The sequence below is a fragment of the Phyllostomus discolor genome, chromosome 7 (genome assembly GCF_004126475.2).
Source record: "Phyllostomus discolor isolate MPI-MPIP mPhyDis1 chromosome 7, mPhyDis1.pri.v3, whole genome shotgun sequence".
Taxonomy (NCBI): Eukaryota; Metazoa; Chordata; class Mammalia; order Chiroptera; family Phyllostomidae; genus Phyllostomus; species Phyllostomus discolor.
In genome coordinates, this window is record NC_040909.2 from 16230432 (window position 1) to 16249119 (window position 18688).

Here is an 18688-nt window from a genome sequence, read left to right on the forward strand (position 1 = left end):
CAGTCTTTATGTGAAGGTCTCTTCTTCATTCCTTTGTCTTTAGCACTTCATTATGTTCACATACTCTCTTTAGAATGTTTTATCCATAGCTAGAGCTTTGTTAAAATAGCCTCAAGATTGCCACCTTTCTTGACTTGTCTCCTAAACTCTGCTCCTTTGTATATAGATATGTCTTGGAATTTTCAATTAGACTCCCATAAACACCTCAAATTGAGCATTTCCAAGTGTGAGAATGTAGCCATTTTTCTTAACAAAATTCCACATTCTTTATTTGGTCATTAGAAATATGATCCATCAGCCCTGGTCATTGTGGCTCATTGTCCTGTACTCAAAAGGTTGTATGTTCGATTCTCAGTCAGGGCACATACCCAGATTGCAAGTTTGATCCCTGGTCTGGGTATGTATGGGAGGCAAGCAGTCAATGTTTCTCTCTCACATTGATGTTTTTCTCTCTGCCTTCCTCTCTCTAAAAGCAATGAGAAAATATCCTTAGGTGAGAATAAAAAAGAAAGAAACAAAGAAATATGATCCATCCAAACAAAAATCTTGATATTGTTTTCACTATCTCCCTTCCCCATCACCTAAATGTATCTTGAGTACCTTTTCCACTCCTGAAGCCACTGCCTCCCATTACTCCTCAGGCAGGTACTGTCTCCTAACTCATCTTCCACTGACAGCCTTAACCCCTTCAGCCCATCTCCACGCTGCAGCCACACTGTGGCCTCTCTAAAATGATCTCTGACTGCTAGGTTGAAACTCTCCGATGTCTCCACATTGCCTCCAGGATCAAACCCAAACTCCCAAGCTTTGTACAGGAGGAAGTCCTTCAAGAAATGACTCCTATTTTTAACTCAAAGTTCACCTGTCTTCTGTACCCCTGTCCTCTCTTCATTCCAAGTATTTGTTATCCTCCTAAATACATTGACTTCTACACGTGCACTATTCCTTTTGCCAGGAATGTTTCTTGGATTATCCGATATTTCTCTTCGTGTAATACTCATTCCATGGCAATTTAACTTCCTGTGCCTAGTGCCATCTAGTCTCTGAGTTCCTGGTGAGATGCATATAGAAGTTTAAGTCATGTTTCTCATCCCAGTGTCTTTGCCCATATCTAGAACACATAAAATTTTACTTACTAAGTTCAACATTTTGGTTGCCCCTCTTTGAATATGCTCTAAGTTTTTAATGTTTCTAATCAAATATGGTATGTAAAAATGAACACAGTAATGTGTCTCACAGACTTTAGTGAGGTTATTTACCCAGTGGAAAAGGATATCTCTTTCTACCAATACAGTCCCAAATAATAGTCACTACACTAGTAGAATTCCTGCTGTATGGCAGATTTTATACTACATATTGGTAATAAGTGATCAAAACAACTCTGTGCGGCAAACAATACCACCTCCACTTTTTAGATTGGAGAGTCGAAGCATAGAGAGTTTGACACTTACCAAGGGAAGACCAGGTGAAGTTGAAATTCAAACCCACATCCGTGTGACTCCGAAACTCAGGCTATTCAGTGGTGCATTTGACATTTTTTAGTAATCTAATCAGATGTTTAAAACTTGTGACCTTGAAGTCAATTAAAATCTACTCTTCCCCCTTTCTCCATTCTCCATTTGCATGATTCTTTCATCTACATGCTAGATCCTGCATTTATACATATAAAAATGCATACCGCTAGTTTTTATTATTATTACTATTATTACTATTGTTGTGATCTTATGACATTGTAAACAAAGGAGATGAATTTATTTTAACATGACTCGGTTTTAGAGAATGCAAGCTACTACATGTTAGTGACCACTGACTTTTCCCTGCGGGCTCTCATATCATTTGCTCCTAGACCCTTGCTGGAATTGGCATCAAAACACTTGCTTTGTTTCTTGAAATATATCTACTTTTTCTCTTTGAAAGTCAGGATAAAACTTTTCCATCTTTTCTTTAGTGACACTTCTTTACTTCTCTATGAACTTTTAAAGACTATGACAATGCTTTCACTACTACTGCTTTTTTGTACCCTTCACTATCGTCTTTTTGGTCTAGACACTTAGGCTCCTTCGTATGCCTCCTCAATTTTACGGTGTTAGAGAACATAGACTAAACATGCTCCTAAGACACCAAGATGTCAGGTGTTCATATGTGTAGGGAATTAAGCCGCATGTGAATGGTTCCATTCTGAAAATACTCCTTAGTGCTTTTGATCCTCTTGAAGAAAGTCACTATATATAATACAAACTATAAGAGGTAATGAGACAGGAAAACTGAAATAAGCTCTATGTGAATATTCAAAGGAATGTTTTTTTCAACTCAATAATTTTAGAAGCGACTGCAGTAAATGTGTGTCATCAAATGGGGCATCAGATTCCCTCCAATGAAATGATGTGTTGAAAGGGTTTCACAGGTTTTCAAAAGTCATGGCGTTGAAGCCGTACCATTCTAAAACGTTGGGCAAAAGGAATTACAGACAGAGCACTTCTAAGAGCAGTGTTGGGGGAAGCTGTCAGGGGCAGCTTGCTGCTGGTCACCAGTGCTGCTGAAAAGAATCACAAGTGATTGCAGGAGACCCATGAGGTGAGCACACTGGGACCAGGAAGAGATACCTCTTCCTTCTGAGTGTCCCTCCAGCACCCTCTGCTGATGAAGTCTAAGACTGGAGCAGATGGCAAGGAGAAATAAAGTCCACCTCCATTATTGCAGGACACAAAGAAAGGGTGAAGGAGCTAAGAGGCAATAAATTGATAATTGAAATAAATGTTACCTGGGGAAAAATCTTTGTTGATATAAAGACATGAATTCCTAGAATTTAGAGACAGACAGTAACTATATTTTTCTTCTACTTTCTAATGAGCCACAGTTAATTTATTTAAAAAGATTTATTCACATTAAATGACTAAAGAATTGCAAAGGCCAGTACATTCTATCCTAGAAAAGCCAAGTCAATTATAAATCATAAATCCACGTATAAATTGTGTAGATGTATAAAGACTATTGATGACAGCTTGGGGGTGGTGCAGTTAGTGGGTAGAGGGACTGAGCAAAAGTGGAAAAAGGGCTCATGGACATGGCTCACAATGTGGTGATTGTGGAGGGGGAGAGGGGTAGAAGGGGACTAAATGGTAATGGAAAAAATACAATAAAGATTTTTTTAAAAGTCTATAGTGGTTTCATGATCAATATTTGTGGGAACTGAGTTGAATTACATAGTATTCTATATTATATAGCACTCCATTTTAAACTTCTCTGTGTTTTGAAAATTTGTAGTTTTTTTGTCAAATCCAATAAGCATGTTATAAATTTCAAAGGTGAAAAGATGAACAGGTCAAGAACTTATGTTCTTGAGCTGGAGATGTTTCTGGGCATTCACCTGTGAGTTAAAATGAGAACTCTGTATAGCACCAGTCTTGATGGTAAGAAATGAGATGATAGCTGTTTCCTCCTTCTAAAACACTATGAAACTTTATACTGAAACTGGAGCATAACTCTCCAATGGTTCTTGATAACTATTATAACATTGGTTATTACCTCCACGCTGTGTGGTGGAGAAATGAAAGTCATTTCAAATACTATCAGTGCTAAGAATCCATAGAGGAAGGTGTTGAGTTTGTGGGCATGACTTACAATCTTTTATTTTTGAGTGTTTAAGTATCGTTTTATTTTACAAATGAATAGTCACATTCTGCTTAAAATTCCAAGAGTCATTTTTCCAAGACACAAACAAAAGGAAGCATAGAGACACAGATGAGCAAGACCACCAGGAAGCTCAAAGATAATTTATCATTTCTTCTAAAAACACTATTGGAAATTATGGGCGATATGCATGCTCGTATATACAAAAATGCTAGAATAGTGAAAAGAGAAAAATTCAGACAATTTCTTGACCATTTGCTTAAAGTTTCCATTGTAACTTTACCCTCCACATTCTTTATGCATTCAGTGCTCCAAGGAAAGATCTGATGCAAAAATTTCAAGGAATTGTAGACTTCACCTTTAAATTAATTATTCACAGCCAGAGTTTAAAGTTATATTTGATTGTCTGTTCCAGCACTGAGAGCTAAAATAAAGACGCATGTTTGTGGGCTCAGATGTTCAGGACCGATAGCATCTGCTCCTGTTATGCACATCAACCTAACCTTGGTTTCTCTCCTGAACTCCAGAACAACCACCAGAGAAATATGTACAGGAGTTCTTCTTAAGCTCTTGTCCTTGCCTTGTTTGGTTTATAGTTCTAGGGTTGCTCAGACAACACACTGGATGGTGATAGTAGTGAAGAAGTCATGTTTGTCATGACAATTCTTTTTGTTCTTGTCATTCTGACTTTGGGGAGGGTAGCTACTATGTCGTGCTTATCATGCTTCTAGAGGTCCTGTGGGTCTTGGCAACAATCGTTGGGCTTGGCAAGAATCGTTGAGGCAATAAAATGCCACACACAGAACAAGGCTGAAAAACCCTTTTTGGGTTTCCATGTGATGGCTACTTCTTTCTTCTTTGGCCTTGCTCCAACACCTGATGGATATTCCAGGATTCTAATCCTTTTCTGTCATTGTGGATCAGCATCCCAAGCAAAAAGGCCTGTGTTGGGATGAAAAGAATGATGTCTTTCTCCTCCTAAAGTTCAGGTCCTGACAATTTTGCAGCATGTCTAGTAGAGCCTAAAATTCTTTCTAAGTGTAAGAATGATTCTTGTAGTCTTGCAGGCTCATCTTGCTGAGGTTCCCATTTAGAAATGTTTGAGCCTGGTTCTGTAGAACAGGAATTGAGAGGATTTCTTCTAGGAGAGGATTTCTTCTAGGAGCCTTGCAGTTTCTGAAGAATGTCCCAGAGTGAGCAGGCTGCAGAATTGTACCTTGCTCTCTCTTCACATTGACAGCTTGTAGGTTCTCATAGCACTACTGTGTGTGGAGTCTTGCAAAGGCAGTGCTGTGTGGCAGTGTGCTAGTTGTGTGATGGTCCCTTTCTCTTCCTTCCTTCCTCCCTTCCTCCCCTTTTCTCCCCTTTTCCCTCCCTCCCTCTTTCCCCCCCTCCCCCTCCCCTCCCCTCCCCTCCCCTCCCCTCCTCTCCCCTCCCCTCCCCTCCCCTCCCCTCCCCTCCCCTCCCCTCCCCTTCCTTCCTTCCTTCCTTCCTTCCTTCCTTCCTTCCTTCCTTCCTTCCTTCCTTCCTTCCTTCCCTGCTTCCTTCCTTCCTCTGGGTGCCAAAGGAAACTGAGCAGGTTAGAAATCTCCTCCTACAGTCAGTCCCACTGATGAATAATTAAAACATTTCCCAAAATTTTAAGATTATCTTCTCACTGCACAGCCTGTTTGTCCTGGACACAGTGATTGGCCCAGTCAGTCCCTAAGGAAACACCAAGCAAGAAATGTGGAGGAGGGAGCAGGAGCTCTTGCTGCTACAAATGATTGTATGCTATGGAGAAAATAAGAGGAATGAGGGTGATGAGTGCTGCTGAAAACAGTCAACAGGTTGTTTTGGTCCAGCCGAGGCAAGAGGTGAGGCTTGTTAGGATCAGGGCCTTCTGGCAGGGCATTCAGGTGTCCACTTCTGCTCGGCTCTGAGTGCAGACCTCTTCACTTCGAAGTCAGTCCTGGTTTTTTCCAGCTGGGAGCATTTAGGGCAAGTGTGAACACTTGGTTTGAAGTGGATTCAGCATTGATTTATTAAAACGACAGCCAGGCCATATTCCCCATTACCTCTCTTGCCCAGTTCTTTTCTCATAATTGATGTCTTTTTAAAAAATTATTTTAAATGACATCTTTTAAAATTTTTTGACTTTAAGTAATTTTTTTAATTTTTCAATCACAGTTGATATATGATATTATATTAGTGTCAGGTGTATGACCCCATGATTAGACGTGGAACTTACAAAGTGATCACGTTGCTATATCTAGTACCTATCTGGCATCATACATAGTTATTATGATGTTATTGATTATATAACCTATGTTGTACTTTACATCCCTGTGACTATTCTGTAACTTCCAATTTGTATTTATTAATCCCTTCACCTTTTTCACTCATCTTCTCAATTCCCCCCTCATCTGAAAGAAGACCTTTAACATTTCTTGTAATACTGGTTTGGTGGTAATGAACTCCTTTGTTTTATTCTTGTCTGGGAAGCTCTTTATCTGACTTTTAATTCTAAATGATAGTTTTGCTGGGTAAAATGATTTTGATTATAGGTCCCTACTTTTCATTACTTTGAATATTTCTTCCAAATTACTTCTGGCCTGCAAATTTTCTGTCAAGAAACAACTGACAATTTTATGAGATCTTCCTTGTAAATAATTGACTGCTTTTCTCTCACTGCTTTTACAATTCTTTCTTTGTCTTTAATCTTTTGCATTTTAATAATTATATGTCTTGTTGTGGGCCTCTTTGCATTCATATTGTGTGGGACTCTCTACACTTCTTGAACTTGTATGCCTGGTTTCCTAAACCAGGTTAGGGATGGTTTTTGTCATTATTTTTTTACATAGATTTTTAATGCCTTGCCCTCTCTCTTCTTTTCTGGCACCCCCATGATGTGAATGTGGTATGCTTGAAGTTGTCCCAGAAGCACCTTATACTCTCCTTATTTTAGATTATTATTCTTTTTATTTTTCTGATTGGGTGGTTCCTTATCTGCTTCATCTACCCTACTGTTGCTTCCCTGGAATGTAGTCTTCCTTTCAGTTATGTAATCTTCATTTCTGACTGGTTCTTTTTTTATGTTTTTTATTTCCATTTTTATGCTTCTTATCTCTTTGTTGATGTTGTTACTAAGTTCATCTGTTCTTCCCTTAAGTTCATTGAGCACCCTTATAACCAGTGTTTTAAACTCTGCATCTTATAGATTGTTTGTCTGCATTTTGTTTAGATCATTTTTTGGAGTTTTTTTCTGTTCTTTCACTTGGGACACATTTCTATGGCTCCTCATTTTTGCAGCCATCCTGTGTTGGTTTCTATATATTAAGTAGAGTTGCTATGTTTCCTGGCCTTGGTAGAGTAGCCTTATTTAGAGGATGTCCTATAGGGTCCAGTGGCACAACCTCCCCATTCCCCTGAGCTGGGAATTCTGGGTGTATCTCCCATGTAGTCTGTGTACACCATCCTGTTGTAGTAGCGTCTTTATTGCTGTTGGCATTCAAGGATTTACCCCCAGGCCAATTGGCTATAAGGACTGGCTGCAACCACCATGGAGGATAAGCCATTCAGGGGCCCATCTCATGGAGCACAACTTACTTTAATGAGGCTCTGGTGCCCACTGAATCCACCCCTTTAGTGTGTTGCTTATAGAGGTGGCTTTGGGGCTTCTTGGGAGGCCAAGGTCAGCTACGACCTGTGTCCTGCCTAAGGTCATGGAGCTTGAGCTACAAAGCTAACTGCAGATGGGTGGCACCTGTGCTGGGCTTGGAGGTGCTCAGGAAAGGCTCAGCTGTGAACCAAGGCCAGTTGCCACTAGTACTAGGGCTGGGGTCACTTTGCAGGAGGTACAGAGCACACTGAGGCCAGATTCTGCTTGTTTGAAAGGTTTTAGGAAAGTCTGAAGCATTAGCCAAGACAGGCCTACATATGGAAAAGCCACTGAAAACAGCTTGGGTGGGGCTACAAGTTGGGTGCGGCCACAAGTTGGGTGGGGCAGGATCTCAGGGAATAACCAGGGTGGAGCTAATAGTGTTAGCCAGGTTGATGGAGACTCAGATGTGGCACCTGCCTAGTGGGCATGTGAGGTGGGGACTCAGAAGAGGAACAATGGCCTCTGAAAGTACTTCTGTCTGTGGGTGACCTGCCCCCCAGCTCTCACCCTGATGCCAAATAATTTAGTACCTCCTCCTCTGTTCCTGGTACCTTTCCAGCTATTGCCCCAGCGCTAAGCTCAGAGCATGTAAATCCAAGTAAGCCCATGCATGGGCCTTTAAGAGGAATGACTGGGACTCCAGAAGCCCTCAGTCTCACTTAGCCACAATCCTTACTGGTTTTTACAGCCAGAAGTGACAGCAGTAAAACCATGGGCTGAGGCACCTGGTGTGAAACTGGGACCCCTTGGTCGTCACAGGGGACCTCTACAGCCAAGATATCCCTCTCAACTTGTACTTGCAACACATGGGTCTGGGACAAGCCAGTTTCACCTCTGCACCCCTCCTACCCGTCTCAATGTGTCTTCTTTATATCCTTATCTGTAGGACTTCTGTTCAGCTGGATTTTAGGTGGTTCTCAATAATGCTGTTCTGTAGTTTAGTGGTAATTTTGATGTGGTTTTGGGAGGATTTGTGTGTCGCATTTGCATATACTGCCATCTTGACTGGAATCTTACAGTCTTTACTGAATTCAGCTCTGTACTTATAATGTATACCCCCCAACATAATGTCCCAAATCACCTGATCATTGAGTACAAGCCTTGTGATTACATTTGGATGCCCTAGATTTTTGTCCAGTGAAGGTGAAGGGTGTGATGGAAAAGGTCTCCTTGTCTACATGACAATGGCTGGACTGAAGCCTGTTCTGGAATGTTATCCCATGTTTAACCAAATTGTGTCTGTCTGAAAGAAAAACTGGTTACTGGAGAAGAGGAGTAGGCCATAATTACTTTACACCAAAGTTTCTCAAACACAGACCATGCACTACCCACTTAAGACTCAGCTGAGATGCTTCAGTCTTTTCTGTGATGGATTTAACCAGACTCTGAGCCTCCAAGCCCCCTAGCTGATTCACGTCCTCGCTGAAGCTGAGACTGATTGTGATACTTGAGAGCTGGAAGTCGAGGTGATGCTTTTTTCCCTCCAAAGCAGTGTTGGCTAGGGTCAAAGCAGAGCTAGGTAAGTGAAGCTCAAGTATGTCACTTACAGATAATCAGGGATTTTTCATTTGTCAGGTATAGCAGGTAATAGAAGACAGCTTTGGCTACCTTAAGTAGAGAGGGAATTGTTGGAAGGGTAAAGTGGTGTTAGAAGTAGCATAAGGATTAGGGTTAAGGGGAGGGACCAGGGCATCTCTGGGCATATGTGCATAGAGATGAATCCAGTAGGAACTGGGTTGAGTCTGCTTCAAACTTTATGTTTATTCTTGATCTAGGGGCACCCAACTGAGAAGAAAATTCCCCAATAGGCCATTATCAGAACTAAGGCAGGATAGATGTCTATTCTATCAAATTCTGACTTGTTATCAACATAGTACACACATGATAGCTCTTAAAGAAACTAGCTAAGACTTTAGTTGCATTTTAAGATTAATTTTAGGTTAACAAAACAATTTTCGAATGTTCTTAATCCTTAGCCTGAATATGCCAATGTTTGCTTTTGGTACATTCCACCGAGCCTCAGAGAAATGGAAGAAGGGCCTGAGTTCTGGGCAAAACTTCATCTGGTAAGTAATAAGTAAATTGTATTTTTCTTTTTGATCCTACAAATGATTCTGTATTTGTAAAAACATCTTGAAGAACTACAGAGCTGGCTCCTACTGTATTAAAAACTAATGACATGCCAAACAGTTGTAAACATTGCTTACACTTAACAAATTAACATACTTAACACACAAATCCAAAACAATTATGCTGTGTGTGAGACAGTTATAGAATTTATTCGAAGTTCTCATTTATAGTATACTTCAGAAAGTGTGATCTGGTAATAGGATTAAGGTTATATGATGAGCTGCTGCTTTCATTTTTGCTACTATGTGACTGTTTGCATCTTCTCACTTGGAGATCATGTTAAAGGCTTAAATCTGGTACCCTTTGTGAGTTCGACACTCTGTGCTTTCCAACAAAGGTCCTGCATCTTATGCCTGTTGGGCTTATGGGATAAAAAAGAAAAGAGATGCCAGCAGTGGGTTTTAACTGATTATTGAACAAAATGTGCTTGAAAGTGTCTACACACAGCTGGTGAGGGCTGGCAATCCACAATGACAAGAAGCCCCAGGCTCGAGAGACTTCTTGTGTCTCACCTGCACCTCCCCTCACACGGCCCTGCCTATTAAATCCTGTCTCTAACCCACATTTCTAGGGCTCTGAAGTTGTTTGAGTCAATACTACTTGCTCTTCCTCCCCTGCTGTATGGACATAGAGCATATTGAAGTGAGACCCACTGGGAGGACCCTGAGGACTCTGTGGCCATGACATGTAGAGTGAGAGTTCACGACAGTCGGTCCCAGGGAGTTAGGCCTTGTGTCTTCCCTCTCCAGCACAGCTAGCTCCCTGACCCTGGTTATAATACACTCTCATGTGCAAACCCCTCCCTCCCTTCAATGGTTTATAGTCAATGGTTCTCTATTGTCCTTGAGAAGAAAAGGAAGAACTTCCCAGTCAGGCAAGCATCAAACATTTACTGAGTGCTCACTCTGCTGCATACTGGAGGTACAGCCATCAAAAAGACTCGGTCCCAGCCCATAGAAAGCTCATATCCAGAAAGAAAAATGAGTACAGAGATCATCACAAGGTAGCTAGTAGGGGCCTTCATGGAGATAAACCCTGCTTGCCGTGAAAGCAGAGAGAAACCGTACCTATCCTAGTGTGAGACGCTAGAGCTGAGTCTTGAACAATAAGTAGATTCCAGGCAGGGGACGGCCGTAAAGAAGTGGATTCTAGGAAGACTGGTGGCATGCATGATGACCTCGAGTCTTAAGAGAGGATAGTGTGATTTGAAGACTGCAAAGGTGCAGAGGGTCAGTGGTGGGAGGTGAGAGGAGAGCACAGGCAGGGGGGAGGTCATGAGGTCCTCATCCTCCACCACGAGGAGCTTGGAATTTGTGCCACATTAGAAGGAAGAGGGAAGACCATGGCCATTGAGCTGCAGCCACTGATAACCTCACCTACAGTCTCTGCTTTTGGCCTCAGGCCACTTTTATTTATGTCTCATTAAACCTCCTGCACTGTGGTGTAATATGCACCCGCTATGTTAATATTCACCTCTTGCCAAACCTGAGTCAGCCAGCGGAGATGGGGAGAGACGGCCATGGTGTCTTCTGTGTCTCATTGTGGGCAAGCCCTTCCTTACCCATTTTAGGCAGTTAACACAGTCCTTGGGATTTGTCTTGCGTTGTTGTCACACGTTGCAAATGGGAAAGTGCTCAGGAATGCATTTCAGATGGTAAGTAACCCAGTGAAAGAAACAAGAACGGAACAATGTGAGAGTTGAATGGTGAAGTTTCTAGGGACATTACCCACTTTGGTGGAATGCAACTGACATTTTTTGGTGGAGTGGGGGAACGGTTGCTTAGAGTTGAGATGGAAACGGGGGGCATTTTTCTCACATTTTGATAGTTAAGAAAAGTAACCAAGAATATGATACTTGCGTTTTTACCGACAGTACTGTTGTACAAATATGGGTTATGATAACTAAGGAGTCTCATCATATGTGGAAATATTTTTGACTCACTCATTACTTAAAGAAATATTTACATTGTCTGTTATCAGAAAACTTGAAATTGAGGATGGATATAGAAACTGAAATCAGATAATTCAGCATGTGGTACACTGTTCTTTTTCACTGAAAATTGACTATAAATCAGGACATTCTCTTCTATTCCCCAGTATTTTTCAGTATTGATTCTTTTATGGTGAATATCTATGATTTTCTATCCCTTCATTTCAAAATGCTTTCCTGCCATTTAGAACCAGGGTTTTCTCATCCAGAGTAATATCACACTATTTAAATTCTTATGGTTGCTTCTGGTTAGTAAATGTACACTGCAGACAAATTATCATTGTTTTTCTGATTCTCTGTTTCCTTTTATTCTTTCTCTTTGTGTCGGCGTGTGGGAATGAAGTTGGCAAGGAAGGGAGGCATGCATTTCTGTTGTTGATCCGTGTGGTTTTATGCTTACTGTAGTGTGAGAATGCAGTATATGATTTATAACCTGGAGTGCACTTAAAGCACACTTGAAATTTATTTCAGGGTTTATCTTGGATGGAGAATCACAAACAAATAAATAAACTGAATAAGGCATCCCCCTTCGATTCAGCCTAGCGTCAGGTTGAGCTGTCAGGTTGCACAATCAATAGTGTGATAAGTCCTCCCTTTGACAGCAGGCGGGAAGAGGGATTATCTGGTAATGAATGTGGCATTTCAGAATGTGTAAGCGCGAGTATGTGTATTGTGTGTGATTGTGTGTGTGTGTGTGTGCACACGTGAGGCTATTTTTGAGAACACAATCATTCTGCAATCTAATATCACTACGACAGTCATTCCGGGACACTACGTTCAATCACTGGGTCCCAGTGACTTCTCTTTTTAAGGTGACTTCCATCAAATGCTCTTCTTTCTGATTCATTCAGGCATTGCAGTATTCTAGGTCTTCATTAGCTCCCTGCCCAGGTTGTACTGGCCTCTTCTCTGACTCTGCCTCCTGCCACGCCCTTTTCCCATTTATTTGCCCACTGTCTGCACAGTCACACCCCCAGCTCTGCTTCGCCGTGTCGCTCTCCTGCTGGAAGCCTCTGAATGGCTTCCTGTTCTCCGCGGCAGCTGTTTTCTACCCTGGGCACCCAATGACCGCTGTTTTAGAACAGATAATGTTTCCTTTACTCTCCTAATATGGAACCAGTGGAAACTATGACCTCCCTACCTGTAATACTGTAAAAGGCAATAGAAGGCCTGGCATGCAATAAGAAGGAAAAATAAATTAGTTTCTAATATAAAGATGTGTATGTCATTACATAAATGACATGAGGAAGGGATACGATTCTCACACATACTCTTAGGATCACAGAATATCTAAATAACAGAAATGGTGTGGTGTACTAGTGATAGAATTTTTTAAAATGGTGTACAACCCTTGGTAAAGCTCAGTAAAAAACATTTTCCCCTTGGTTTACATGGTAGCAGAAAACTTAGTATCTATTAAAAGTGGGCACGGAATGTTTTGCACTAGAATGTAAAATAGAGTTAGGTTCCAGGCTTGGGTAATGTAATCAGGCTTCTCTCCTCATGTATTTCCCGTGGGGTGTTTGGAAGTCGTGCAAGACATGGGGCAGTCCTTTGTCACTCCAGACCCTTCCGCACTTTGCAGGGCAGCTAGCATCTCTGGTCCCCACCCACGAAACACCAGTGACCATCCCTGCACACTGTGACACAGACTTCTGCCCACATTTCCAAAATACTCCCTAGGGTTATAGTACCATTCCCATGAGAGTGACTGGTCCATAGGATAAAATCTAGTCCCATTGGCCTGGCATCCAAAGGCCTCAACTCAGGGTGTCTTCTACTCAATCTGTTGTGGCTTCCTTGATTGAAACCCCTGAACCAATAAAACGGGCCAGAGGAGTTTCACCAGATTTCCTGCTAGTTAGGAAACTGGTTAGGAATTAGATGATGGATAGCTTCTGCTCTTCAAATTGGCAAACTACTGTGGTTTTAATGTTAATGCCTACTGTTGGCAAGAATGTTATGGGACTCATTATAACCGTTAATGGGCACATAAATCTGTACAAATTTTCTGAAGACCAGCTTTATAAAACATATCAAATATCTTAATTTGGCATATATTTTCTCTTTTAGCGCTTCCACTTACAGAAATGTATACTTTTGATATCATGACAGAATTGTGGGGGCTGAATAGCTACTCAGAAGTTCCTAGACATTATTTAAAATAGCAAGACATTTAAGGGTCTAAATATTCAACCACGGGAAAAGGTTAAATTTTAGTACATAACTTTGTTCAAATTTCAAGTATATATACAATTAAAATTCTGTTCCAAAATAACATATTCATAATTTACTATTAATTTAAAAATAAGCTATAAAACAGCCTCTATAGTTTGATAATAATTTTGAAAAATTATGTTTATGTATAGATACTTATATATGAGAGGAGCCTTCAGGAAATAGAATTTATTTCTAAAAATTGTGTATTTATTCTTACATGTTTAAACTTCAGTCACCTTCAAAGACTTACACTCCATTTGATGCAATACACTTGTCAAGACATTTTTTTTCCACTGCTCAGAACAGTTTTTGAACTCATTGATTTTGATGCCTTTTCGTGCTTCTGCTTTTTGTTTGTTCGTCTGTTTCACCTCTTCCACATTGGCAAACTATTTCCCTTTGAGGACTTTTTTCATCTGGGGAAACAAAAAAGTCACTCAGGGTGAGGTTGGGTGAATAGGGGGTAGGGGGCATGGGGATCGTGTGTTTTTTGGTCAAAAACTGCTGAACACTCAGCAGGGTGTGGGCAGGTGCGCTAGTAAATCACCCATTGTGAAACGGGCGAATGTGTTGAAAGACTCTTCAAAAAAATTCACCCAAGCTGAACGCAACAACGCCAGCTGGTGCATTGATACAGATGGGTCCTCAGCACACTGACCTCGTGGAGGAAGCCTGTATGAGAAGGGGCTCTCCCCCCAGCAGTTAATTCTGGTTTTTGGGGGTCCCCCTTCATACATATAAAATATTGTATGTATGTTTAGATAAGAAATAGTCAATAGGCACCAAAATATATCAGAGATACAATTAGTTTTCCTTTCTTTTGTAGTTCTAATTTCTTCACTTTCCACAATCAGTGTATACTGCTTTTGTGAAAATAACAATAATGATAAACCAAAGTACAGAGTAACTGGCCTATAGAAGCCATAGGTTTCTTCTTTCTTTTTTCTTTTCAAATTATTCTTGTTTATTCTATTACAGTTGTCCCAGTTTTCCCCGCTATGCCCTCCTCCATCCAGCCCACCCCCCACTCCCACTGCCCATCCCCACCCCGTTGTCCATGTCCGTGGGTCATTCATTCGTGTTCTTTGACTGGTCCCTCCCCCTTCTTTCCAGTGCTTACCTAGACAAAGGCTTTCGACCGCGTATTCCTAAGAGTTAATTCACCACACTACGTGTTTATTGTTTTCAAATTATCTACATGCGTTACTTTATCGAGTGTGTATATTTTAAAAGTACACAAAGTAATTTTTATATGGGTGAATTTTAAAATGTTGAACAACTCCTAAGAGATCTTTTAACCATTTCTTCTTACATCACAGCGGGTAGTTTTCTTTGGGGATCATGACTGTACAATGTTCAATCAATGAGTTTGCAAACTGTTTTCCCTTGCGACTTTTTCCCAGACACAGAGTATAATTTATCTTTTCTTCCCATCTCTCTTTCTCTCTCCTTACTAAAATTCCCACGCTGTCTGCGCTGATCTTAAATCCAGAGGCATTCCCCCTGCCCATCTATGGTGAGACCTTTAGCAGGCCCCGCAGGGCTCCCTGAAAGCTTCCAGCGCTGTGGCCGAGTCCTGTTTTGCTCTCGAAAGTGACTTCCTAAAATAAGTTCATGTGCTTGTTTCTTCTGAAGCCTCACCCCCCTTGCCCCAGTGATCAGACAGATACAGAGGGTGAGGAAGCCGGGGAGAGATTGCAAGGATAAACTGGAAAGCCTTAAGACCCAGGAATATAATTGAAAATTCCATCGGTTTGTTTCGTCTCGTCATTACTCAATGGTATGAAGCAGAAGATTTCCCCTTTTGTTGACATTTCATAAATAATTCTACGTTATGCCAACAGAATTCACATTCTTAAAAGTAATTAACGAGTTTTCTTTTTGTACGCATGCGTGGTCATTTCAACTTTGTGTTTTATTGGCTGACCTGCAGATTTGTGGCTACTGGTAGTCATTTATAACAGGCTCCTCTCTCCTCAACAGTAGAAGAGGAATAAATCTTTTAGAACCTGCTGGATAGGCTTGCTGTTTTATTGCTTACTTGGCATATACTTGATGTGGCATCCCCGATGTCTTTGGAGAGAATGTGGTATTCTCCTTGGCAGGCTCCTGATTAACAGCAGTTGAAGATGAGACTGCATAAACCGAGGAGGGTGCCCTGGGGGAGCCCCTCAGGGAAGCCGTCCAACCAGGCCACGTCCCGGGGTTGTCCGTGGGGCTCCAGCGCCCCTTGCTATGCTCCCTTTATTTCTGCCACACGTGTGCATGTGTGTGTTTGTGTGTGTGCTCGCATATGTGCAAAGGGACTCACACACATTTTGAGAGCCTCTGTGTATTTCTGAGGATTCTGATTCTGATTTCCTTTTCATCGCCATCTGTGCCATTGGCATATCCAGCCCCTCATTTTTGGATGACAAACTGAAAACACCCATTTCTTTCAAAGCGCAACAGTGTTTTTTTTTTCTAATTTTTAAAGATGAGTTCCTTTTTAACTCTGTGATATAGATTTTATAATATATTCTTCAAACCTCGTGTTTCCTAGGGGATATCCCTCATTTTTTAAAGTGGCACTTTCTTTAAATTTTATATTTAAGGAAAATCTAATATAGAAGTGCCTTTCAAGTAAAATATTTCTAAATGTGACTTGAGAGGCTCTCCGTCTGATAGTGGCTGGGAGGCAGATTTTGAAAATGCTTAACCAATGCATTTCCTGTCTTGTAGACGCTGTATCACTCTCTTTCCTCAAACTATTAAGACCTGAGAGAAAATGGTATTAAGTATTGTCTCAGGTAGAGGTGTTATTGCCTACAATTTGTCAGCTGTTCTAATAGCTGCAATCAGTTTCTTCTTGTTCATTCTGCATTTAAGGGTCCAGGAGCCACTTGGGCACGCCCACGGCCTCCATGGGAAATCAGCAGGGGAAATGGGGGCATCCCTTCTGCTCAAGGGCACGGGGTACTCTGAGTGCTTTATGGCTTTCACGCTCCTCCCTCTTCCCCAGTCGTGCAGTCATTGTCTTTCTGGAGAGCTCTGCTCCGTCGGATTTATAAAACTCCAACCAGCGAAGGTTTCCGATGGTGTTCTTGCTGGATATGCATGCACAGCGGCAAAGTCCATGGGTTCCTTTTATTAAACAATGCATTTCAACACGTACCATACAAATTCTGAATTGTCGTTGTTATTAATTAATTTATTTATATTGATTTTTGGTTTTTAAACATTTTCAGGAACTTAGATAGGCATTTTCATGGGTAGTAACTTTAAAGCCCCAGGAAAGGCAGATAAGTACAGATGTCCTTATTACAAAATTATTTTATTCTTTCCTTCGATATTCTCTCCCAACTTTAACAGGCTCCCCTCTGTTTTTTTCTGTTGGGCTTTTTTTTTTTTAAACTGTGGAAGAAGTTCTGAGCTTGGCCTGTCTGCCTCTCTACTGAAAATTAAACTTGGGTAGGATGAAACTGGGTGTCCCTGCAGGCTGAAGCTGGACGCCTGGGCCTGAGGTCAGGATGGGACTGGTTCTGAAAGAGGAATGTCCTGCGCGTGGCTTCCTGCATCTGACACGGCTGTGATTCTTGTTCCTTGGGGACCGGGTGATCCACTGGGAGCCCTAGATAGCACTGGAGGAAACTGAGGCCAAAGAACACAACTGCATCCCACAGTGTCTGTGTTTCACAAATACCCTTTGGCTCCTTGGGTTTGCAGTCCAGCACACAATCACGGGTGCACTTCGCTCCACGCCAGGAGTCCAGCCGGCCTTGTCACGGACATCTGCGTATGTCACCTAAATTCACCAGTCCTGAATGACTTGTTACTGTTCAGGTGTCACAGGACATGCCTTGAAATGAGGGTGTGTCCCTTTTTCGTCTTTATTCCTCCATGACAGTCATTCCCTGGCCTGTTAGCAGCTGTGAGGGATGCCTGAGTTCTTTGTTATCTAGGCATGCGCCCCCCCCCCCCCCCAGTAAAAACCTCACTGTCACGTGCTGCCAGGCTTACAAAAGGGGGATTTTAAGAACTCCAATATTATGGCAAATGCGGCCACACAATCAGGACATATGGGAATATTCTGTTCTTGTGTTCTCTCCTTTTCTCATCCCTAGAATGAGACAGGGCCTCTGGGCTCCGTGCCTCTCTTGAGCACGTCTCTTGAAGACATCTGTCTCCCCAGTTTTTCTGACAGCCTCAGCTGGCCAAAGATGAGAGGAAGGCAAGGGCTTTGAGGGCAGCGGGGAGACGAGCTGAGAGACGGCTGCAGGAGGCAAGAGTTCCACAGCTAGGACTGACTCCGTTTCCCTCTTTGAGTGCCCAAGGAGGTGCATGTGTATGCACGTGTGCATGAGTGCATATTCCAGATAGGGGACCCTGCCCACTCTTAACAGGCAAGGACACGGCACAGTCACGGCATATCAAGGGATCGCGTTGGTTCAGATCATAAGCATTTCATATATTGGGCCTAAGTGTTAGTGCTGGCTAAGACCCCCAGAGCCTCTGCCGGATGCTTTGGGGCTGGGGGAGCGGTAACAATGACTCAGATGGACTCTTAACCTAGCCCAGGAGGAACAGTGGCTTAAGGTTGGATTTAATGTTATTTAAAGGATATAAGGTACTTTTATGTTCTTGCACACCTTAGTTTATGGAGCAAAGCTTATACCCATAACACAGCTATTAGGGAAATTGCTCTGGACTAGATGCAGCATTTATTGTTGCAAAACAAAGACTGAACGCTGTGCTGAAGAAAAAAGATGTGGTTTTTGTAGATCTGAGTCCATTTACCAGTACCAAACCTGCCCCCTGGTGGCACTTTTGATCAGTTTTCCTGTCCTAGCTGGGAATTGACACACTAAATGCTGATGGAATAAATGCTGTTATAACATGTTACAGAATTACAATGTCTCGGGTGTCAGGGCTGCCGGGTTCCGTGTCAAACCAAGAAACACTCGCCCGAGTAAGAAGTTCTCGAGGATCAAGTTGATCTTCGTCTTCATTCCAAACATGTTTCTGTCTCTTTCTTCATCTTTACTCCAGAGAACGTTCCTCATCTTCACGGCAGCATCTTCTGTGTTTATCTTCGA

General features: G+C 41.9%; 1 protein-coding gene across 2 annotated transcripts in view; it reads left to right on the forward strand.

Annotated features, from left to right (window-relative positions):
- The window catches only part of GADL1 (glutamate decarboxylase like 1), a 161589-nt gene that overhangs the window by 99363 nt on the left and 43538 nt on the right, over positions 1 to 18688 (forward strand). For both annotated transcript variants that reach the window (XM_028518652.2, XM_036030558.1), the window contains one exon: positions 9250 to 9339. In XM_028518652.2, the coding sequence (XP_028374453.2) occupies positions 9250 to 9339 (90 nt within the window). The remainder of the gene's footprint in view (positions 1 to 9249; positions 9340 to 18688) is intronic.